Here is a 25,201-nt window from a genome sequence, read left to right as displayed (position 1 = left end):
ATATTCTCCCTCTGGCCAACACACTGCATTCAATCAGCTCTCAGTTAATGCTTTACAAGCATTTCTAAGCAGCAGAGCATTTAAAACAAACAAATCTTCGCTGGAATCTAAAATGCCATGTGGCAAAATCAGCTGCAGAGCAGTGTGTAATTGTCTGTAATTGATTATGAAGGGTGTTTTCCTGCACTGATAATTCATACCATGTCCTGGAGCCTGGATCTGTCAGTTCTGGCACTCCTGCTGGGACATTTTAGCAGCCATGCAGTGATTTCCTATAACTGTCAGCCTTTCTGAAGGCTCTGCTGAAAAAGTTAACTTGAAGTCATATGCATTTAGGGATATTTACTAAATAATGCTGTCAGAATAATGCCAATAATGCTGCTGGTAGAAAAAGCCCATCTGAGTGATCAGAGCCAAGAAAATATAAGGTTAAATGCACTACACAAAACTGAGCAATCCTAATGTTAAGTACTGACATTTAAACCACATGCACCATCCCTCTGTGAAAAGCACTCATTTGGAAACACTTAGTCACAAAATAATATCCAATAAATACTAATAGACAAGACAGGGGTTTCCATATAGAAAAATCCAAGGATAAAGAAAAAAAAATACTTAAGGTAAATTCCCTTCAACAATATCCTAGTGACAGTTGTGCATTAATATTTGCATTTCACAGTCTATTCCCTCAACAAATGATCCTTCTGCAGTTCAATATTACATTAAATACTACATTACTTTCCTTTTTCCTGATCACTTTCCTTTTTTTTCACATTCCAGCTGCCATTACCATTTTGAATTATTGAACTATCACTCTGAACTATTCTACTGGGCAAGCTCAAGCCTTACTTTAAACTGATCAGTCTTTGTTCATCACAAATACAATCATTATATAGAAATATATTTATGAAGGAATAGGGTCAACAACAACAACAGACAAGAATTAATGGGAATGTATTTTAAATATTAAGCATAAAAAAAATCATTGTTCCCTATTTAAAAAGCTGAGGGGGTCCAAATTTGACAAACACTTGTACTTGACTTTGAACAAATCACAAGAGGTGGAACTCTCTTTCTTTCTGTTTCAATGACAATTTATTTGTTAAAATAAAGGTTCTATGAAATAGATGCCCATCCTGTTGAAGGCTACTCTTTACCTTTTGGTTCAGTGGCTCTGTCACTTCAAGCCTGTCCTGCAAATCAGCTTGTGAGGTTCAATCCTACAAATGCTTTATCCCCTCCCTTTAAATCTGCTACCTCTACAGAGGCCAGGGATAACACTTGAACTCCTTTGGTGAAATGAAGAGCTGCTTGCTGGATTTTCCTGGAAAAAACCTGAAAACTGAGTACCAGATCCTGGTGATACTGAGGATTGTAGAGGATGAGAACTGATAATTCCTGACTTCACCATGACCCTTCCTATGAATGTGAAAAGAACTGCATTTTGGCAGGAAAAAAACTCCTGCATGTGGGGAATGATAAAACCCTGTAGTAGCTCAGGCTGAACAGTGCAGGAGAATCCAAACCAAACCATATGTTACTCAGCAAGACTCTTCTCCTGCTCAGACAAGATGGCATCAGAGTCGTGCAAACGTCTCTCTGTGAATTAGGATTATTTTCCAACCCAGATCCTCAGGGACTCAGACCCAGCAGCAGCGAGCTTTGAAAACAATATCAAGAATTTCCCAATTTGTGGCCTCATTTCTCTGGAATTCCAGCAAATCCCATCACCCAGCCCTGGATCTCTGCCCCACACTCACAGTCTACCTGCCATGAGCATCTCACAAAGGGAGAACCTCTGAGATCCACAGAAAAATAAATGTTCAGTGACAAATCCCCACCAAGTTGAAATACAATCCTCTGAAACACAAATAAACTGAAACAAAGTAAGCTTGGTGGCACAATGAAATGGGGTTGAATGATCCAGAAACACACACCCATTAAATAAAACATCTGGATTATTTTTCAATTCTTCACTTGTGACAACAGCCCTGAAATCCAAAATCGGCTTTAAAAGATGCAGAAAAACTAAAGAACTGCTGCAGCCTCAAGACCAAGGAGATGCTCACTGAAAAAATCAAGGAATCTTCACTGATGACAAGCAAGCCTTCAGGGACTCCTTGTCTCATCCTGCCTCTGCAATTTGACCAGTGAAATCATCAAATCAGAAATACAGATTTTATGCAATGCTTCCATGAGGATAAAAAAGCAGGGAGCTCATCAATGAGCCACTCCTGCTAACAAAACAGTACTAGGAACAACTGGGAATAGTGGGATTTTTGCTTAGGGGTTGTAATAGCGTTTGCACTTTCAAATATAAATCATTCTTCAAAAAAGAATTATTCCTGCTTTTAAAAGCAAAATGCCATTTCAGCTAAAAAAAAGTAAAAAGACTGAAATAAATTGATAAACCCCAACGTGACAAACATGCTGTAAGAGACTTTTTTTCCCTGTGAAAACAATAGCTTTGGAGAAGGTCCATATTGCATCATTTAATGATAAATAGCTAAACTGAGGGCAGTGGTTGGCACTGCTGTCACACGCCATGAAATAACACTCTTCTCCCTGAGGAACCATTTCCAGCTGACACAACTGAGCTCACACCAAACCCTAGGTGTTTTTTATGCCATCAACTTATCTCTGAGTCATTATGATGATTTTATACTCAGGCAGAAATCTAATAAATGTCTCCTATCGAAGCAGTTGGTAGGAATCTCTCTCTTGCTAAGCATACATTTGAAAAGCCTTCTTTGTCCAGAAAACTGCACAGATTTCTAGGCAGAGATGTGTGAATTGAGCTGAGGGCTTCTCATCACTCTTTCTGACTCAGAGTGAAAACTCCCTCTTTGTCCCAGTGATATTTGAGCAAATGAGCAAAATCATAAAATTCAAAGAACAAAAAACAAACCCACAACAAACAAACAAAAAAACCCAGAAAAACAAAACATGGTAAAAACAACTAGAAGTGGTAAAGAAAGTCAGAAAAACTAAGAATTATTTTTCTCATAAGACAAACCAAATATTTTTCAGATTGAAAAGAGTTCACCACCTCAAGATTCTGTAAAATACTGAATTCAGAGAAAGAGGGCTAAAGCATTCCTGGTATTCTTAACCAAGGAAATTCAGAAACCACGAAACAAGGGTCCAGAAAAAAAGGAATGCTGTCCAAAATCTCCCCCTGTGTGTGCCCATCTCATTTCAAACACTTACCCACACTGAAGGACCATTTTTAAGGCACATGTATTACTCTGACAGTGACAATATTCTGGACAGGCTGTGAAAATAAATCTGCAGAAATCCTGCACCACTTTCTCATGGTGCAGAGGGACACAGAGTGAACCCTCATATCCCAATCTCCCAACCACAGCTTGGATCCAAAACCCCTAGACAGGTATTTTTTTGGATGCTGAGGTGAGCCACAGCTTCAGATGCCAATGAACTCCCATCCTGCAGGGCTGAAAGCTGGGGCTGGACTTGGTGGGTGCAAGAACACCTACTGCAAGAAAATCAAAACCTATTAAACTCCGATTCTAAAAATACCTCAAGTCTTTCAGGAGAGGACACTATGTGGGAATGGAGGCTGTTTTGGCAAGTGGTGGCATGTGACAAAGCCAAAGTTCTGTTATTTGTTTAACTGGTTTGTTGCTCGTGGCATTGCCCTGTCCAGAAATGCTCATTGTCTTCCCCAGAAATGCCCATTGCCAGCCACAAACAATTGTAAAATACATTTCATGTGATGCTGTTGTGTGCACTTTAAATCTGGCACTTGCTTTTGCTCCTTGCTCAAAAGCATCATTAACTTAATCAAGCTGTCCAAGATCTGATATAGTATCTCCCCTATTTTTACTTCATTACAGTCTTTTTTCTATTTTGGGGTGTTCTCTGTTTGCCTGGCTCTGAAACTCCCTCCCCTCCATCTTCAAAATTCTTCCTGAAAAATACCTCTCTGTATCTGGTACCTAGTTACCACAATAATAATCACCTTAGAAACATGATAAATATACAATTAAATAGGATTCTGTTCCAAAGCCCGTTAAGCCAGTAACATTTTTTCCATCAGCTCCAACAAGCCGTGGGATCAGACCCCAAAGTACTTGAAATACATTTTTCTTCTCCATCTACAGATTGCTAATACAGAACATATTTCACTCTTCACATTTCTCCCCTACCCTAATTTCCTTGAGAAACTCATCTCTGTGCTAAGCTGCTCTCCCCACGCCAGACTCAACCCCACCCCTACTGCAACTTAGTCTTATTTATTTATTTATTCACTCCCCTTTCCAAAACCCTCAGCAGAATGATGTGCTGGCTTGGTTGTTTCGGGTGAAAAAAAAAAGTTTTCTGCAACTCTTTATCTACTTTCTGTTACCTGTCTGCGCAGGGGGATTCGCTTGGTGAGCTTGTGCACGGCGGGCTGGCTGCTGAAATCTGGCTTCTTGGTGGTGTTCTTCATGCGGCACAGCACCACGATCAGCACCATGCAGGCGATCAGGAACACCCCTATGCAGTAAATTGCTATCTCCACGTAGTCTGGGGAGGTTGGGTATTCCTTTTCTTTCTCAGGAGCTGGATGGGAAGGTTTGAGGAGGGAACAATCAAGCCACAGGGTTAGCACATGGAATGGGCATCGCTCGGCTCAGCGCTTGGAGCAAGTAATGGTAAAATATAATCAATTCTTGTGTGATATGCAGAATACTGGGAATGTTTAGGCCATCTTGTAATCTGAGAGGAATTCCTCTTTCTAAACCACTGCTTTGCCACTGTGTGTGAGCTTGTGCATCTGTGTATGTATATACAGACATATACATATGTCTGCCTAGGTAGGTACATTCATATACATTGAAATATGGCACGATCAAAGATGTTTTTAGGGTGAAGGAAAAACTGTTCAAACTAGGCTCAGGTTCATTTTGTTACTTGAGTCAAACTTTAAAAGCACTGCAATTCTTGTGAACCACACAAAAACACATCTAATGATAAAATAGTGAATTAGCTAGCCTAAAAAAATGTGTCTAAATTTGCAAATAAATGTTTGGGCTTGAGTCTGCTTGATTCTGCATGTTTATTCAAAATTTGCAGTGAGATCTCAAAACACAGAGGGGAAGGGAAGATGAATCAGTCCCTCATCATGTCTATAAACTCAGGTTAGGGGTTTCAAGAGTTTCAGGACTGTCCAGCTGCTAAACCAGCTGTGCTCCATGCTGGGTGCCCAACTCCCCTGAGGTCCTTTGAGGAGCCCAGTGCAGGATTAAAAAGCGTAATTGAAGTGAAAAGCTAATTACTAGCAACACGTTAATTAATGAGCCCTGTTCAGCAAGGACTGCATCTTCCCAGTAACCTCATCAGTGGTTACTGGTGGAAGGGATTAGATTTGGGTGGGAGTGGTGCTGCAGAGCTGTAACCCTGACTGAAAGCATTCTGAAGCTATCTTCAAGACAGTTATATGTGCAAACACTGTCCCTAATCCCTTCTCTGGGATTCAAGCCCCAGATAAACAGCATTCCACAGCAGGCAGCGGTCACTCCTCAAGCAATGCACGCTTCAAGCTCAAATTTTCTTGTGCCTTTCCAGGCTTATAAAAATGCTTTGTTCAAGAAAATTGGTTAAAAAAAAAAAATATAAATGCTGTTCAAGCACTTGCAAAATGCAAACAGTGGCAGCTGAAGCAAGCTCTACGCAAGCACTGCTCTGCCTGCTTGGTGACACCTTGCAGGCTCAGGGCTCAATTCAGTGAGATGGAATAAAGCTGCCTTGTTCAATATATTTTAATAAAGGGTCAGAAATTATCTACAGAGAGTGGGAACATTTAACTCCCATCCTGTGAGCCTCAGCAATATGCACATGCAGGTTCTGTACCTCTTAGTTAGGATTAACAATTAATGAATGTTAAGCACAAGATGACCCAGCAAACCTCAGGTGGTTCATGTTTTTTTCAAAGGAACTCCTGAGGCAGCTGCCAACAGTTGTAAATGAGAACATTTGACTAATGTCAAAACCGACTACAGTTACATCTTCTAACAGCTGACAACAATTTTCAGGCAATAAAGCACATTGATGTTTGTTTCTTTTAAGGACAGAAACATCACCAACCCCAGAACAGCAAGACATGCTTTGCAGTAAAAGCAAATGACTACTTGTTTCCTCAGAGCATGCAATGTTTAAAGATGCACGGAGCCAATTCCCAAGATCTGGAAGGCACTGCTTCTGTACATGATCCTTTGCCATTGAAATTGGAATTTCCATACAAGATTTGCATGATAGGTAGAAGTGAATTTAAGTACACTGAATAGCTCAGGTGTTTTACTGAACCAGTATGTAACTGTGGCCAGATTAGTTCCAAACTTCATAACAAACTGAATTTCATCCTCTTGAAAAGGTTTACAATGATTTATGGGCTGATTTTCAGTTGTCTCACTGAAGTGCTAAGAAAATGCAGCTCCTTAGCATTTCTGACGATGTAATAATATTTCAATTAAGTGCAACAGCCACACATTCCCCTCTCTTTTTTTTGTCATTGTTAGGTTTTTGGAATTGCAAATGCATGACAGAACAATTCACCAGCCCGAGACAACTGCGTTTAAAACACCAGAATCACTGTAAAATTCCATTTTTTGAGACAGAAGCTGTGCTAATCAGCAATCAACAAGGGTGGGGGGGGAAAAAAAAGAGGAAAAACCACAGAAAGAGAGCAGTGTATACCTGGCAGAACTGTCAACCATGCAGTGTGAAAGGATATCCCAATAGAATTACCCGCCAAGCATGTATACTCCCCAGCATCCTCAAAAGTTACATTCCGTATATAGAGAACCTCAATTTCTTTGTCCGTGGTGTTAACACCGGCAGCCTAAAAAAAAAAACAAGAGGGAAGCAAGAGAAAAAGCTAGACACGGAGAGAATTGTTGTGGATAGGGAGGTGGAGCCACGGGGCTTTGCACTTGGGAAAGGCAGAGGTGGAGAGATGCAAAGCTCCTTCCCCATCCACAATCCCTCGTCCAAAAGGCTTTACCAACAGGTCCCAGCTCACCTCAGAGAGTAATCAACACCCTTCACCAGACCTCAACTCACCACCTGAACATGCATGCAATCAAAAGACATGGAAAAATTCACCCACAAAGCTTTTATTTTTTTCCTTCTTCTTTTTTAACAAGGGAAAGTTGAAAGAAAAACAAAGAGAAGATGAAGTAGGACAGAATGTCTAGATTGTGGGATTGTCAGAATGTGGGATTCTTCATGTGTAGATACCTGTTCCAGAGGAGAGAATTTACTATAAAAGCATACCCTAAAATAATAAAAAAACTGTGAATTCTGCTCCAAAAGACAACTTAGTGGCTGTCTTAAGCAGTGCATGATCCTTGCATCACCCACTGCACTACACTTTTGTGTAGAAATTACTATTGTAGGCAGTGCAGGATTGCCAAATCTCAGTTTAATCTCAACTCTGGAAATATGTGTTGGTTTGCTTAGAAGCAGAGTGGAAGGTATCCCAACTCTTGTTCAAAAATCAGAGTTCTTTGTTCAGTTGTGGTTCTCGCAGGTGGGAGGAAAAAAGACTTCAAAGGTTTGAGAACCAGGAGATGGAAATAAACTGTATTTTTCTACACCTTAAAGACTGAGGGGGGCGGGGAACCCAGCAAGTTTTTGGGGATTTTTTCTGGTCATCTTCCAAATTTGCTGTCTTGACATTGTGCAACAAATGAAGTACCAGTGATTATCCAAAATCATACAAATGGAGTAATTCTTATGGCTGGAACTTCCCAGCTGTCCCAAGATGGGCTCATCAGGGCATCAGCATCCATCAAGGGCTCTATGATGGAGATTTAGAGAAATTAATGCTTGCTGCTTTTGATCTCTGTTCCATTCAAAAACATTACTTTGAAGTAGGTGATGAGGGAATAAATACCTTTTTATTGGACCATTTTGAGGTAAATTTAATTGTGAGCTGTAGTCACAGAGTTGCCAGTCTTCATTGTTACTGCTGAGCAAAAACCAGTTAGTAACGGGTGAGTAACACCTGGAAAAACCCACCTGCACAGCCACAGGTGAGGTGGGAAGTTATATTTGGCTAAACTACGCTGATTTATGCCTCAGTGGGTACTTATGTGAACACTTCATATATATACACACCTATGTATATATATATAAATATACACCATGAGGCTGTAATTACATTATTCAGTGAGAACCCTCTGTGGGAACTGCAGAGTAGGCAGAATTAACAACAAAACTGGACATACACACAAAGACACCAAAGAGAGAATAAAGATCAGAAACAAAGGCAGTGCTTGTGGTACACAGAGAATATTGTGGGAATTTTTCCATGGCTGCTGGTGTGACACCAGCTGCATCACCGAAGGAGGATTACACAAATACCACCAAAGGCCAGAGAGTATCCTACAAGCTGCCTGCAGTCTCCCAAAGCACCATTTTTTCCAGCTTGCTTTAAAAAACATTGTTACCTTGTACACTTGGCAGAACAGAGAGCCAGGCAGACTGGTTGGCCTCCCCTATATAATTGGAGACCTTACAAATATATTCTCCAGCGTCCGCCTCTGTCACATTGTACAGTGTCAGCACTTCAGCATTGGAACTATTTATCCCCGAGTGCTAGAATAGACCAATAACACAGGAGAACAATGTCACTACTGTCCAGAATGGACACCAAGCTGTCTATGGTCCCACCACCAACATGTCACCAGAATATTCCATATCAGCTTCTAAACATTGAAGGGTTTGGGGTTGGATTTTTTTTTTCCTTTAGGTTGTTGTTGTTTGGTTTTCTTACATCCAAAGCATCACACGAGGAGTTAGAAAACAGCAGCATGGGGGAAAAAAATCACCTGGGCAGGTAGTGCATGGGACAAGCAGGTACAGAGCTGGCTGTCCTCCCTGCCAGCACACTGAGCTTTGGCAATGCCACCCAGCTCAGAAAAGTTTAGTTTTCCTGGTCAGGCTTGCTCCAAATGCCTGCTGGCGGGAGTGACACTATCAATACATTGCTAAAATCCAGACATCTCTGCAGGCTCAGCATCCAGACAGCCCAGTCCTCCAACAAGCTTTTGGCAGCAGGTGCCACATCACTTGGAAATCAAGAGGCTGAAGAAATATGAAAGAAATGGAGTAGATTGTCCCAGGTAAGTTTGGATGCTTTCTACCCCTGCAAAAATGTCCATGATGTTCTTTAGAAGGATTTTCAAATTTTTCTGAATAAATCATGGCTGAAACATTCGGAGATAGAGGACTTTTTACAGAAGCAAAAAAGAGCAAATCAGTACCTGTAAGCTGCACAATTAGCATTTAGACAAGAAAATGTTTATCAAACTCATCACTTAAATTGTAAAAAAAAAAAATCTCCACTTTCAAAAGAAGTTCAGAACTCAGAATCCTTGGATTCACACCAAACAAACGCCACTCTCTAAAGCAGGCACCACCACTGCCAGCATCTGTGAATCCTCACCTTTAGAACCTGCAGGTAGGGCAGCCCATCTGGCCCATACTTGCTGCCATTCTTCTCCACGTGCTTGATCCACTGGATGTGAGGCTGGGCATCGCTGTAGACCTTGCAGACAAACTCCACATCCCCTCCGACCACGGCGGAGGCGTTGGCAGGGAGTCCTGCCTGCAGGATGGGGCGGTGCGGGGAGCGCTCTGCAGAGAGGGAGAGAGAGAAATAAAGATGCATAAATAAGCAGGGCTGCCAAGAAAACTGTAAGTGAACTGCAGCCAAAAAGCCCTGTAAGCCTGCTGGCTGACTCCTCCGAAATAACGCCGCAGCCAAAGCGTGTAACAAAACCTGCAGCTCAAAGGAGATGGCTCGAGTGGTACACTTGTAATTTAAAGAATAGCCATTCGAAACCCTGCTCAAACACTTCACTCATTTTCCACAGTTTAACTCAGCCCTAATTAAGTAAAATATCTCCTTTTGGGTTTTTTTTTAAGCTACTGTAATAAAGTTACCTCTGAGCTGTAAACCGTCTTGATTTGACTAAACCTCCACAAATGAAGAATACTATTGATTAATTTTAAAAAAGTGTTAAAATACACCAAAGGGAATTTCTGAGAAGTAGCAGCAGAAGCCTCAGCACTGAAACGCCATGTGCAAGATGCACAAAGCAGGCAGCTCAACTCCCAAAAATGCCCTGATCAGTGCCACCACCACCACTGCTCCACCCAGACACAGCAGCAGAAACATTGGCTCATTTTATCCTCACCAAGACACAGGGAAACACAGAATTCTCTGGAAATCTGAAGTGTATTTAATGTGAGCCAACAGAGCTTCTGATCTATGCACTTTGCATAAGCATTTATCACACATTTGCAGCCAACCTCTTCTGGTTTATTGAGAAATATGGAGTTCTCTGGAAAACTGACGTGTATTTAAGGTGAGCCAATACAGCTTCTAATCTGTGCACTCCCATCAGCATTTATCACACATTTTCAGTGAACCTCTCATGGGGAGCAGCTGAGGGAGTTGGGGTTGTTTAGCCTGAAGTAGAAGAGGCTCAGGAGGGAGTTTTTCATTCTATAATTCCCTGACAGGAGGTTTCAGCCAGGTGGGAATCAGGCTCTTCTCACAGGTGACAAGGGACAAGAGGAGATGGCCTCAGGTTGTGCCAGGGGAGGTTTAGATTGGATATCCAGGAAAATTCCCTCACCAAAAGGGTTGCCAAGCATTGGAACAGAACAGGATCCACAGGGAGGGCATCTAAAGTTGTGTAGATGTGACACCTGGGGACATGGTTTAGCTCTGCCCCTAGCAGTGCTGGGTTAATGGTTGCACTCAATGATTTCAGAGAGCTTTTCCAACCCAAACAATTCCCCAAATCAGGAGTGAAACACTCACTGCCCATCCCCAGCCTCAGCTCCCCGTTCTCCCCAGCTCCAGGAATTCTTTCGAAGATAAGTAAAAAATAGCAGACCTAAATATTTATTTTTAGAGGCTATATACTGTAAAAGCTCTGAGATTACGAGCCAAAGCAGCTGAATTTCAAACCAAGCGTTCCTTCTTAAACATACTGGTCTCCAATAAATTGTTTCACAAGCAAACATTGTGAGTATAATAGCAAATAATGATGCCATTGAACAATGGGATCTTTTATACAGTCCAATATATTTGGCATGCAGCAAACATCTACTGGGAATTTATTCACTGAGGCTATGCTGGCAGCACACTACAAAGCAGCAGTCTTATTTTACTTGTGGCAAAAGTGCATTTGCGTTGCAGTTACTAAATTATTCCATGGCTATGTGTGTCATTTTCAAAGAGCTAGGAACAGTTTCATATTTTTTAATTTGTAAATTGCAGTAGAACATATAAATTATTATTTTACAGTTCTGGAGAGCACTTTTAGTTTCTCACCTTATACTAAATAAGCTCTAATTCCATCTCCCTCATTCCTTCATTTGGGTACAAAAACAGCAAGCAAAAAATCTCTCTTTAATAGAAACCTTACACCATCTTCCAAAACTTATTACAGCTGCCTCCAGTATAAAATGAAACCTTAGAGAATGTTATTTAAAATGTTTTTTAGAAGTCAGTAGGCCTCATGTTTCATTTCTCCACATCAGGGTTTGATTTCCTTTGTGACCTTATTCTCTGCCCTTTAACAAACCAGAGAATGAGGCCTGAAACATCTTGGAAAAGTTCCTACTATGCCAGCATCAACACACGAAATGTGTTTAGTTTATCCCGATAGCCATCAATGATTTAATCTTTTATTGATGACTGTCAAGTATTTCCTCTACCAAAAAAGAGGAGGCAAAGCAAAGGAGTAAAACTGGAGTTCTCACACTCTTGGTCCCCAATTTAATTTTAAAAAAATTAACATGTGTGCAGTGCATATGTATGGCCATTTGTGAAATTTCTTCTCTAAAGGCAAATGTGTTTAAAAATTACCAAGTTTAATTTTTCTTGGAAATACTCATTTCAGGACGTTATCCAAAGACATCCTGAAGTTATCCTACTTCTCTGCAAACCCACATACATCTAAGGACTCTGTTAAGCACAGGTACTGTCAAAGACATATTCATAAATCTCACCTCACCATTCAGCATTTAAAATACAAGCTGTACATTTGTAAGCAGATATCATCACTCAAACAACTAGCTGCACTCATATTAGATGGAAACAGTGTGTTCTTTTTTACTGAACACTAGCAAAGGAGTCAAAGCTGCCTTTAAAAAAAATCTCAAAGGCTGGTGAAATTAATTTTATCATTATCCAGTAATTATAATCAGGATCATCAGCAAAATACAGTGACCATATGCATCTCTCGTTATTTAACTCAGGCAAACAGTATTTTCATGCAAAACAAGCTGGCAACAAATCTCATAGTTCTGTAGCCTGATTTCACTATTCCTCTTGTTCTTTACTATTGAAGAACCTCCTTGAGAAATAAATCTTTGCTTCCTGAACACGGAAATTTCAGTGTTACTATCTCACTGCTGACACAATTTGTTATAAAATCAAGTCAAAAACATATGTTATAATACAGAAAATCACCCCCAACATGCTTCATGCTGGATCCCACCTTAAGAGACAGAACCAGCTTGCAGTTCAGATCCAAAACCCAAAACATTTGAGGAACCAGTTATCTACAAAAGACAGAGTGAAAACGATTTCTCACATGAGGAATATCATATTCAAGGCCACAAGCTCCTCAATTTTACACCACCATAAAAGTGCCCAGGGCTTGAGCATTCCTGCTCACTTATCAGAAGGCAAACAGACTCACAATCTGAAGGGATGACTGACAAAGAGACCTTGCCCAAAAGGCTTAGAGGACACTGTCATTTAGCCTGTTAATGTTAAAACTTCAGAATGCCTCCCTCCAAGAGATAAAACTACAAAGAACCCAGGGAAGCTGGAAAATTCCAAGTTCCAAAAAAGTGGCACAGTGGAAGGAGCTGCCCTGGAAGATCCCAGCACTGCAGATACCTAGAGATGGTGGGAGCCTGTCCTGCCATTGGAAATGACTACTGGAACCTACACTTTGCAAGGAAACCTGAGAACTGGCTTTTTAAGAAATTTAAGCCCCTGAACAGATGATTCCTGCAAAAGGGCCTCATGTCTCCCCCATCCTTGGCTTTATCTCCTCCAATTTTTTTGCTGACCAGGGAAACAAGAGAGCAGAGAAAGAGTAAAGCGATGCAACTGTGCCATGATGCTGGTGAAGGTGCTGGGGGTGTGGAGGTTGGTGACAGTGGCCAAATCCCAATTCTCACAGCCAAGGGACACGAGAAAACACAATGCCATCCCTCCAGCCCCAGAGCAGGATGAACAACTGCAGGAAGGGAGGCTGCTGGCCAAGCACGCTCGGGAGGGAAGATGTAGGGCAGGAATTGCTGCTGTCAGAGGCCAGGGGAGAGGGATTGTGACTGAGAGAGGACTCTGCTGCCACTGGAGAGCCTTGGCAGGGACAGCAGACAATAACCCCGGAAGGGGGGAGCTCCAGGACCCAGCCAGGCCAAATCTCCTTAGCAACCTGGCTGTGCCAGGGGCTGGGAAGAGCTCTGGGAATTGTCTCTCCAAGCCTCCTTGTCACCCCAGCACAGACAGTTCAGGACCTTTCAGGAGAGCTAAAAGCCAGAACCAAAGCCCATTGAAGTCAGGGGGAAAACTCACATGGAATTCAATGGGCTTTGCATAAGGCATCCGATTCATTGAAAAAAAATATAAATGAAAACTACTCTTATTTTCTCCTTTTGAATGTGCTTGTTTCCTCTCCTTGCAAATGTGTGATTCAAGTGTGGGCTAGAGAAATAAAAGCTTAATAGCAAATGCAAGACCAAGCATGAGTTCTGGGGACAACAGAGAGATCCTCAATTAAGGGGGGGAAAGAGAGGGAGAAGAAAAATTACCTAATCCTTTCCCACAATTTTTAACTAGACACATTTATCAGAGTCTTTAATAGCAGTTTTGAAATGCTGTTGACTTTTAGGGACTCATCTTGACAGCTGCCACTGAGAAGCTACAGAGGGATCCCTCAAATGATGCCTCTGAGCACCAGCTCTGGATCGACAGCCCCTGGTAGAGGTTCTGTGTATTCAGTCCTCACTGAATGAAAAATGAAGTAGTTCCAGCTGTCACTGTATTGACTGACAACACAGACTTGCCATTCCCTCTTCTTCACTCCCCCTGGTCAGCACAGCACCTTCAGCTTCAGCTGCTTATTTTGCCTGACTCCAAGCTTGGGAAATATTCAGCAGCAGCCTGGATCCTGCTTGGAGAAAACACTATCCACTCCCAACCACCTTCCCTCAGATCCTGCAACATCTGTTTTTTTTGGAAGATGCTAATTGTCCTGTAAATTATGGGTCTCAAAAGCATCTTTCAGCATTTTAGGCCAGACTGTAATCACAGCCTACTGCATTGGCTTTGGTTTCACATCATAAACTTGCAAGATTGACTTGCAAGCCTTAAAAAAAAAATTAACCACAGTCTTTTCATCACAGGCTTGGGCTGAAACATTCCTCCTCCTGTGTTTCATCTTCACCAATGAGCAGCACTTTCCCACCATTTCCACTGAGCCATGTACCTAAAACAGATCTCAGAAGGCTGCTGAGGTCTGGGAGCAGCACTGCTGGAGGAGCACAGCTCTGTCCCCAAATTAACAACACATCATCCTCAAATTAACAACACATCACAGCGGGGGATTGCCTTGGGAGACACTTTCCAGGTGGATGTGCATCCACCTGACACATCCCTCCTGTCACCAGAGTGGGAAGCCAGCAGTGTCACCCATCTCTGGGACAGCCAGAGCCTCTCCTGCCCTCTTCCAAACCATACCCCTGCAATTACCCAAACTGCTCCATCAGGAAGTGCAGTTCTGTGCTAACTTCTCAGGTGATTTACCCCTGCCTGGAGCTGACAGGAAGGTGGAACCTCTCGGGTGTAGCTCCAGCTTCTCACAGTGCACCCTGCAACACCTCAAAGCTGAAACACAATTTCCTCTCAGAAGTGACACTAGCGACCATTTCAGTCACCGTTTGAGGGAACAACTCCCTCTGTCTCTGCAAGCCACTCTGTCTCTGTGCTCCTTTTTGGCATCCCAGCTGAGACTCTACACACAGGTACTACTATTGCTGGCTCTGATGCTGGTTTTGGTGATGTGGATACAGGATAGGAGCATTTCCTAAAGCCACAGGGCCAGCCACAGCATATCAGTGCCTGATCATCACCTGTTTGGTGATTATTTTCCAAATATCAACCATTAAAAGAAAGTTTACAAGGTTATCAATCCCTTACTGTTCAGTGAGTGATGACTTTCAGGTTTCTATCCTATGCTAGCTGACAGCAGAGGAATCAGTTTGCAAAGAGAAACACAAGGATCACCATCCTTCATGAACAATCCCACCCACACCAACTGCAGATCAGTTCATAAGCACCCAGAGGCTGGATTAATTATTGCTCTCTGAATTAGAGAGCCTTTCTGAGGTGAGCTCCAGGAACAACTCCAGCACAAGGAATCACAACTCAGGTTCCTCTATAAATCCAGCATTATCCAAACTCATACAAAGGACCCGGTTTGGGACTACACTAGCACTCCACACCCCTAGATGAAGTGGCACAGGAAGGCTCCAACCAAACAGATGTCATTCCCACAGGAATTTCCTCCTTCCAGGTAACTCTCTACACATGGGCCAAGCCAAACCTTTGCTTCATCCCCCCAGCACAAAGCCATCCCTTAGGGGAACCTGTGCTCTCTGAAATCCTGCAAGCACAACACTCCTAACTCCACTGGGTGTTAGGAGTACACTTGGTGTATACACTTGGGTGCTGGCTGCTCTTTCAAAAGCTCAGAAAGAGCCAAGCAGGTGTAGGCAGAACACCTCTGCTAATTAATGTCACACACTAGGCATCCATGAGCCAGGAGCTGAGCAGCTCCACCAGCTGCACGTCACTTTGGGTTTCTCTCTGCACTAGATGAAGCCCTGCGTGTTGTTTATGGCCAATTCAGGAGTGCTGCTGAACTGTCATGTTCTATTTAAATGTACATACATACAAACCTCTCCAGTCAGCCCTGCCTGGGTAATTCATACATGCCAAGGTGGCATTTGCAGCCAGTTAGGGATGATGCTCTTCCTGAGCTCTGCAAAATCACAAGATGCTTTAAGGCTGGAAGGATTAGCATCACTGTCATAAAATAGGAAGAGATAAAGACCATCCCTGGCAAGATTACTTGATAAAGAACAGGAGCCTCTCAGGCACACTTGCAGAACAGCTCATGGATCAGACCAGCATTACCAGTACTGATGATATCACACCTCACAAATTTTGGCATCTTTTGACCAGTAGGCATTAGCCAACAAATGTTCATGCTGCTCCACGTCCCAGTACAGCAGGAGTCTCCATGTACAGCATTTCCTATTGGCCCAGCACTACTTGAAGAAGTCATTTTGGTGGCCAAGAGCTCAGAGGGCATGGCTGCAGCTGGAGCTCGAGTGAGCCTGGCACAGGGAGCTGGGGCCAACCTCCATCACCATCTTCTGAGCTCCCTTTGTCCTTTAATTTAGAAGCTTTTTACACAAATTGAGGCACTTCTTGCTGCTGCTGTGTCTCTCACACCTTTATTACCAACAACTGGGCTCCAACCACCCAGCTCTGCTCGGCTCTGTGTCACACCCATCAGAAGCAGACCCAAATGCTACCCACAGCAAAGTCTCTGCCACCCCATCCAACCTCCTCGTGACACTCTAGCCCTTCAATTCACCAAGGCCAGCCAAGTAAAAGGCAGTGCCTTTCTAAAATCTTTACAGAAATTGAGCAGGTGTGTTCAAACTCTTTGTCCTTGGCTGCACCACCTTCACCTCTAATTTTAAGTAATGGCACTGTTTTCCAATCAGGCAAAGCTCCCACTGATGTTATCCCATCTGTCTCCTTGGATGGCTCTCCAGCATAGCTTCAGCTTGCTGTCCTATGTGCATTTCAGCTAAAAATCCATCTCTGCACACCTTTACAGCAGAAGTGCATCTGCACACCTCTTCCTCACATGGCAGCAAGCCGGGGAAAAGACAGCAAGCAAGACTGACCTATTTGTCTTGATACAAAGCCTGTTGATGCCAGTGAAAACAGTACAAAAAAAAAAATCAGAATCTGAACTAGTTAAAAGCAGTTAAAAGCTGTCCTTTCAAATCACATGTGTATTTGAGGGTTAAAAGAGACAGGAACATCCAGCAAGCCTGGGGCTAAGGCAGGAAACATGAATGCTCTTGTTTTAAAACATGAAATTATCAACAGGGTTTTAAGACCAGTTTGTCCTTAAAAGCAAAGCCCTATTGTCAGGCTGACAGTGTGGGTTTCATCAGCCACAAGGAGCAGAAAAAGTCCCAGCAGCAAGAGTTGTACAACAGCAATCTTGGAGCTCCCTTGCAGTATCCCTCACACAGTGCATGCATAAGCAAAAGCTTCATACATGTCTGAACAAAGGGCGGAGAAGCCTTATTTTAGTGTGGAAAAATTATGGGAACCAGAACAATGAGAAGCTACAATTTTCATTGATATTCTTTTCAGTGTGCCCGAAAAGAAAAAGGCTACAAGTGAATATGAAAAACAGCTTGTGACTTCTCAGACAAGCGGTAAAATTTTATTGTTCTGGCTGTTCCCAGAGACTGCATTAATTTTTACACCCAGAGATATCATCCTTTGTGCTGTGCACAGCTCCCAGCACTCAGCTGCTGAATAATAACCACAGACAATGCTGGGTCCAGCATCTCTGGACTGGGCTCTCCAGTGGGCTCTGCCAAGGGTTTACTGCATGCCTGGCAAACAGCATCTCTCCCACAGGGATGATGTCCTCTCCCAGCTGCAGTGACTTTAACTCACCAGTGCACCCAGTGATGCCATAAAACACACGGGGGGAGTTATTATTTCTGTTGGTGTTGTGACCCCACTACATATTTCTCACCCGCCAAATTTCCTTTCCTGAAAACAGCTCTGCCTTTAAAGTAAAATGGAAAAGATTATGTCAAGCTTTAAAAGCACTCCTTGCATTTCTACACTCCTCTCCCCCCTTTTTCTTACGCAGCACACTTGCTCTATTGAGCAATGCAGGTGTGAAATTATTGGAAGCACTGCGGAATTCACCCTTCCCAGCTCCCTGCCAGACACAGCCAGCCAGCAGCTGGCTGACCAGGCCTACTGTGCAGGTCTCAGGGCAGAAAAGAAGCTCCAGCACCCAGAGTTTCAGTGCTGGACAGTCCTGGCTCATCCTCATGACATGTCAGACCTCACTGAGCCCTTTGGGCTTCCTTTGCCTGGTGATGTAGTTTGGAGACATCCCTGCATCAGCATCACATTTCCTCTGCAACACACAATCTATAGCCTGTTCTAAATGTTGGACCAGATGCTGCAGAAGACTGCTCATGGAAAGACCCTGATTATACACTTTTGTCATTTTATTTCCAGTAACTTGGGTAAATCCAAGTGATGCAGCAGCATTCACAGCCTGGCCATGCTTAGACACAAACTTGGTGCTCCAGAACAACAAAGTTGATCTGTAAACTTCCTACAGCTCTTGTCCTGGTCTGGCTGAGGTAGTTCATTTTCTCCCTAGCACTGGTACAGTGCTGTGTTTGGATTTAGGATGAGAATAATGTTGAGAACACACTGATGAGTTGGTTGTTGCTGAGCAGCTCTCACACTCTGTCAAGGACTGTCAGCTCCTCATGCTATCGTGCCAGGGGATGCTGCAGGGCAAGAGGAGCTGGGAGAAGACCACAGCCAGGACAGCTGACCCCAGCTGACCAAAGAGATATTCCAGACCAAATAATCTATCAATCTATAAACTGGGGAAAGTTTGGCCAGGAGCCACTCAGGAACTGGCTGAGCATCCATCAGTCAGTGGTGAGTGACTGTTTTTCATTTGCATCATTTGGCTTTCTTGGGTTTTATTTCTCTCTCTTTCCCCTATTTTCCTTTTCATTATTATCATTATATTTAAATTATTAAACTGTTATTATCTCAACCCAGAAGTTCTCAGTCCTACCCTTCTGATTTTGCCCCCCATCCCACAGTGAGGCTTAGTTCCCTGTTGGGGTTAATCCACAACACTCCTGCACCCCATTTTCCTGCCTTTCAGCAGAAATTGAGAGCTTCCCAGGAAGCAGAGAGCCAGGAGCACCACCAACAGCCTCTGGCTGAGCAGCAGGTGCCAGAGCTGCTTGCTGAGAAAATGCCACTGAAGAATAGTGGGGAGAAAAAAGTAATTTTTTGGAATATTCATTCAAATTGAGGCATAGGTATGTTCATAAACATTGTAGATAGTACATCAGCACAGATATCAAAGGAAACACATTTGAAAGCAACTGCTGCAGTGAAATTATGTTGCTCAGCAATGCATATAATCCAACTGAATAACAGAAATGGTGCTTCAGGTATAAACACTAACCAATGCATGGAGATTCACTTGCAAATGTAGAATACAAGAACAACTGATGCTTTGATCACCTAATTTGCAATGGTGATTAAAAATTCCTAGAAGTATATATAATTTTAGACTTTCATAAGCACCTTGTAAAAATGATAAATTACTTTATTCCAGCTAATACACTGTCATGTTGAGTTCTTCCCTTATCTAAAGTTCTGAGACTATCAGTGTTTTGCTTTCATGAACAGTCAAAAATTCCAACACACTCATGCTACCTTTCAAAGAGCAATCTGCAAAAAAATAAACTCGATATCTTAAATTTACAGAACAGTTCAATATCCAAAAGTGTTAACCAAACTCTCATTTTTAATGTGCCTTTTTATGTTTAAATGGAACAGCAGCTGTGGAAGCTGCACCACGGGAACAGTAGCAATCCAAAGATGACATAATGGCTTAAAATCCTCAAAAGCTGTAAATCACAGCCACCTCTGCACGTCAGGTCACACAGAGGTTTGCAGAGCAGAGAGAGGAGAGGAGACCAACTCTAAGGTTATAAGTGCAAGCTCGTTTTTTTATTAGGCAGAATTTGACATTTTACTGATTTCTCCATGCTTTGGTACTGCCAGATCCCTCACTCTCTTACCTTTCTCTCCCTGGTAACATCCCTTAAATGTGTTTTTCTCTCCTGGATTGTAAACCTTCTGCTTGCCTTTAATATGGTCATCATCCAATCTGTAGCACAGTTCATTTACGACTTTTCTATATTTATAATAACTTTTTTGGCGTGTTTTTTTTTTTTTTTTATTTTTAAGAAGCCATAACTTTACAAATTTACTGCCAATCACACTGCCATTTTTTCACTAATAAAGCTGCTAGAAAAGCCTGGATCAAGTCAAAAAGCTCCTCTGATTAGGCACAGACATGGCTTTTGACACGTGCCAATTGCACATTAACAAGGGAACAGTCTTGTGTTTGCATCTTCAGACAACTCCTGCAAATTCCTGCTTGCACTTCCACGAGCAGGATACTGCACAAATTAGAAGGTATGATTAAAAATTATAATAACAGAGCTGAAACAATATCCTGTTCATCACTCATCAAAAGAAGAGAGAAATACCTGCCTTGGGGCTGTAATAAGACAGAAAGTGGGACAGGGAGACCAGTCCTCCCCAGCAGACTCTGCAGGAAGCATTCCAAACATGACAAATTCACTGTTCACCCAGCAGATGAAGTAATGACACTAGTATTTGTCCATAAAATGTAATTTAGCCAGACTACTCCAATGAAATCAGAAGCTTTAATGCTATAAAACTACAGGGTTGGAATACTTTTACCTTATTAAGAAAGGGGAGGGGGGAGAACCCAAGCTGAACCATCACACTGTGAGCTTTGTTTTCAGTTGCAAACCACACAGCCCCCAGCGCTAAACAATTTGCGTAATTCCTCCCGCGATGAGCACACCTTGCCAAAAGCCTGGTGCCAGGTGTAAAGTCCACACTCTGGGCTTATCAGCACATTAAATAAAAGCATCTATCTTCCCTCCCAGCCTAACCAGACACCTGAGGGCAGGCAGCAGCCTGGATTCCTTCGTGCTTTCTGTCCCTGCCTCGTCATGTCCTGCGCCGCCAGCGCCGCGCTGAAGACATCAAGCCAAAGCTTGTCCAAGTAAAAGCCAGTCAACAACTGCAAGAACATCTGCCAGAAATGCAAGTTTAGGCTTGGTTGTAATACCTGCCCTCAGCTCCTGCCAGACATTAATGATGCAACACCCAAGGCATGTTGTTGAGTTGGTGTCAGTTCCTTTCTCGTATGTAACCTGAATCCTAAAAAACAATTCTTTGGAAATTAAGGGAAGAACTATATTTAACTAACTAACTAACTAACTCTGAAGTTTATTGCAAACCGACTCTGAACGTTATTTCAACAAGCCTCAGCAAAAAGCAAACAACAATACATATGTTTTTATGAATTCGGGAATGACAAAATGGAAACATGTCTTTAAAAAAAAAAAGAAAGGGCTCATGCCATGTTCACAGCTAGAGACTGCGAGAGCAGATGAAAGCCCAAAAATAAAACTTGACTAGAAACAAAAGCAGAAGTTTTTCCTTCTGTCTAAAGGAAGGGAAACATAAACAGTGAAGTACCAATAGCAAAATGTCGATTCCATTTTAATAAGATTTTTAACAGTGTGCCATAAAAAGCCAAGAATAAAATTCATCCTATAGCCCTCTAAAACCACCAAGAGTTCTGAATAAAAGTGTTTTTCTGCACAGCCATCAGTAAAATCACTCATACATGAGATTTCTGAGGCACAGGCTTTAAACTGAGAGTCATTTAAAATGCTTTCTGGATGAGAAGTTACTCTCACACTGGTTTTATATGAAAATACGAATTACTGTTAAGGGACGACTGCGTGGTGCTCTGCCACCCCTGGAGCTCACTCCTCAGCAAGGAGAGCCAAAGGCATGGCTATTAGGCAAATTAGGAACTGGTCAAAGTACTGCTAAGCTGGCTGCAGAAGGGCTTCTTTTGAAAAAAAAATGTATTTGCGACAGTTTTATTTTTATAGCAAACAGCAGAGTCGTCATATATGCTTTGTAGAGGTGTTGTGCTATAGCAGCTGCTTACAAATCCCAGTCAGTGAGGTAAAGTGGCAAACTTCACCTGAAACCAAACCATCTTTTGTCTCCCTGGATGACAACATTAAATAGGGCAGAAATGGCTACCTGGACCAGGATTGCTCCAAGAGCAACCTTTTTTCTTCTGCCGTTAAAACCCAAATTCAATTAGTTCCTCCACGCTCAAACAGAGCTGCCGCTGCTGAAATTGTACTCCAGCAATAATTGCAATCCAAGAGTGATCTAATTATATACAAGTCTCAGTGGCTGCATTCCCACGTTGCTTCCTACAACCCGGATTCACGACAATGCAACTCAGGAGTGAAAACCACATCGTTTTCATTCGTTCTCCCCTAAGATTGCCCGACTTTATAGACCTTTAATGAGAATAGAGTTAGTCTATTAGTAAGCTTACCATAAAAAACCAACTTTCTACCTACTGTTAAATACAAAGGAGGAGAAAAGGCACTTCAGCTGCATGTAAAAAACCAGCTGATGGGCTAAACTATACAAGGGAAAGAACATTCTTTTAATTAAGGTGCTGGATTAGGATTCAAAGACCAGCTTTGCTTCTTGGCTCTGTCACCAGCTTCCTGTGTGACCCAGGGCAAGAAATTTCATCACTCCACAGCTTGGGTTTTCATCTCTAGAATGGACAGTGACATTTGCCTCTCCTGGCCTTGCTGTATTTCTCTTGTAAGCAATTACTGTGTGCTGGCACCTTGCCCTGGACAATAAGTATCCAATATTAATTGAAGCCTCTGGGTACTACTGTAATAAAAAGCTAAAATGGACTCTTCTCCCTTCCACAGCATCCTGGTGCGGTTTTGTATCACCACTACTGCAACCTAACACATGAGAGTCCCTGAGCAAAACCCTGCTTAAAAACCTGCTTGGAAACGGAGGAGGAGGAAGGGAAAGGCCATTGTTGGGGTATCCCAACCATTTAAAGAGTAACTTTGTCCAGCTCAGAACATCCTGGCCAACTTGAATGGGCTAACACAGTCACTGTGCACAAGGATCCTGTGCAATAGAGAGGCTGCCAGTGACTTGCTGCTTTTTTTCTTCCGTATTTTCTACTCCCACTGTTAAAAAAAACCAGTTCAAGCCTTTTGCCAGGTTTGTAAATTTGAACAAGACCATCTGAGCCGAGTCTTAAAGAGTTCTTGCAAGTAATTACAAGGTAAAAATGAGAATACTTCACACCTACATTCTGACTGAAAACTTCTCAGCCCTGCTGGCTCCAGGCTTTTAATTGTCAAAAGAGTTCAAGGTTTGGAAAGTTATTGGCATATTCCTAACTAGCATTGTGTCACCATTTGGCACGATTTTTGCTGGGATACCTCCCAACTCTGTGACATAATCAGAGGGTTCTCTACATTACACCATATAGTCAGATGCTCATGTTAGTGTAATATGTTACCATGTTTAATACCATTTGCTATTACTTACACTTAATCAGCTCTGGAACCAGTTAAACCATATAGGAAAAGTAATTTCAGAGGCTTTCAACTGACAGTTTTCTACACAGAACTTGACCTAAAATTACGACCTGAAGTTTGTAAGATGCGGTCTACATACGCAATCGCCTCTAAACAAACATTCATAACTCCCCACAACCCTGTGGGAGCTGAGAATTCATATGAAAACAGAAAAAAGGGCATAAAGTTAACTCTGTAGAACTGTCTCAGCTAGAAAAACTGTCAGAGTTTCCCCTTCTGGCCAGCCTTAATTTACTGCTTCAGCAGTTTTATGCTCCACAATTACTGCAAGCCTTCAGCCACACAGGAATGGCTGAGAACTCCAACATCAACTCCCCTTAGGTTAAAATCCCAGTGCTGTATCTCTTGAGAGACTCACACTAGACTCAACCCAGGGTGCACATTGCCATGCACAGGTTTTCAGACTCACGATTATACCCTTGAACTCATCAAATGAAATGAAAAAAAGTGGCAAAATTACTAAGTACACAGAATTCCAAAATACAGGTTGTGACTTGCAGAAGTAATTTTTGCACTTCTGGTTTCATTTCTTACAGGACACAAGCAGGGTCCTGTGGGTACCCAGCACCCCAAACCTCTCATCACTTTTGAAAAACCTCATTATTTACTTTTCTGCCTCTCTATAGGAAAGGACTAGACATTTAAATAAATGACATAATCCTTACTACCATTCCATTCATTCATGCAGGTCACTATAATTTACTGCCAGGAAAAATAAACTTCTGCAAAATATTCCTCAATGCAAGACATTCAAAGGGCTCAAAGCAGGAGAGGAGGTGAGAGGGCTCCTGACAAATATTTGCTCAAGTGACCGCATCATCCATGAACACATTTGCTAGGAAAAAAAATGGGTGAAGAAATTTACGGTCAACATGAAACATGCCAGGCTGGGACAGGAAAACGAGCAGGGGGTAGAGAAGGGGAATTTTTTAACCAGTTTCATGTCAGCAAGGAAAGGTTTTGAGCCCCTGCAGGCAGCCTGAGCCCTGGTGAGGTGGCCAGCAGAGACCCACACCATGCAGAACACAATTTCCTTCAAGAACTGACAACCATCCCCAGCAGCCGTTGCTACTGCACCCCCCATAAACCTTGTTCAAACAAGAGTTCAAACAAAAATGGCTTTGCCACTTCACCTCAGCCATACCCACAGCTCACCCTGTGACAAGATATTGCCAAGGCTGTGAAAATCCTCACAGCTTTCAGTGCTGACTACCCAAACCTGAGTGCAGGGGAGCTGGGTGACTCATGGGCTCTGAAGGTTTAAATGTGTGAAGATGCTGGTGGGGCTTCAGTCTGATGGCATCCCCAGCACAGAGTGATCTTTCTCCTTGGCATTTTCACTGGAAATGTTTGCCTTCCTTGCTGCCCGAGAAGATGACACTTGTTATCTTTTGGATTTTGGGATTTCCAAAGGTTGAAGTGGTCTCAGACAAAACAAGACACTACTTTTAATCAAGGACTAGGGAAATCAACATTTTGTTACCATTTTAGTCATATAACCCCAAACATACAGTAAGCTTATCCACAGAGAATCTATGGAGTTGGGCTGTCAGTCACCAGCCAAAAATGGCATAAAATAATCAAATTAATTTTTGCTTTCAATAGTGATTGATCGAAAGTTCCATTCACAGAGCTTGCAATGCTCAGATCACCTCTCAAAGCTGGAGAGAGCAAAGCCCATTCAAGACAAAGTTCAGAAACTGTGGTTCAGATCCCT

At 42.5% G+C, this 25,201-nt stretch overlaps 1 protein-coding gene across 8 annotated transcripts in view; it reads right to left on the bottom strand.

The window, feature by feature from the left end:
* The window catches only part of FGFR2 (fibroblast growth factor receptor 2), a 78,964-nt gene that overhangs the window by 19,355 nt on the left and 34,408 nt on the right, over positions 1-25,201 (bottom strand). For 5 of the 8 annotated variants that reach the window (XM_085064690.1, XM_085064691.1, XM_085064688.1 and 2 more), the window contains 3 exons: positions 9,455-9,645; positions 8,457-8,604; positions 4,370-4,566 (listed from right to left, as the gene is read on the bottom strand). In XM_085064690.1, the coding sequence (XP_084920816.1) occupies positions 4,370-4,566; positions 8,457-8,604; positions 9,455-9,645 (536 nt within the window). Of the gene's footprint in view, positions 1-4,369; positions 4,567-6,699; positions 6,845-8,456; positions 8,605-9,454; positions 9,646-25,201 lie in introns of all 8 variants that reach the window. The other 3 variants (XM_085064689.1, XM_085064695.1, XM_085064694.1) reach the window with 1 other exon arrangement.

This window comes from Lichenostomus cassidix, chromosome 6 (genome assembly GCF_008360975.1).
Source record: "Lichenostomus cassidix isolate B80296 chromosome 6, HeHo_3.0, whole genome shotgun sequence".
Lineage (NCBI taxonomy): Eukaryota > Metazoa > Chordata > Aves > Passeriformes > Meliphagidae > Lichenostomus > Lichenostomus cassidix.
This window is presented reverse-complemented; position numbering and strand designations above follow the sequence as displayed.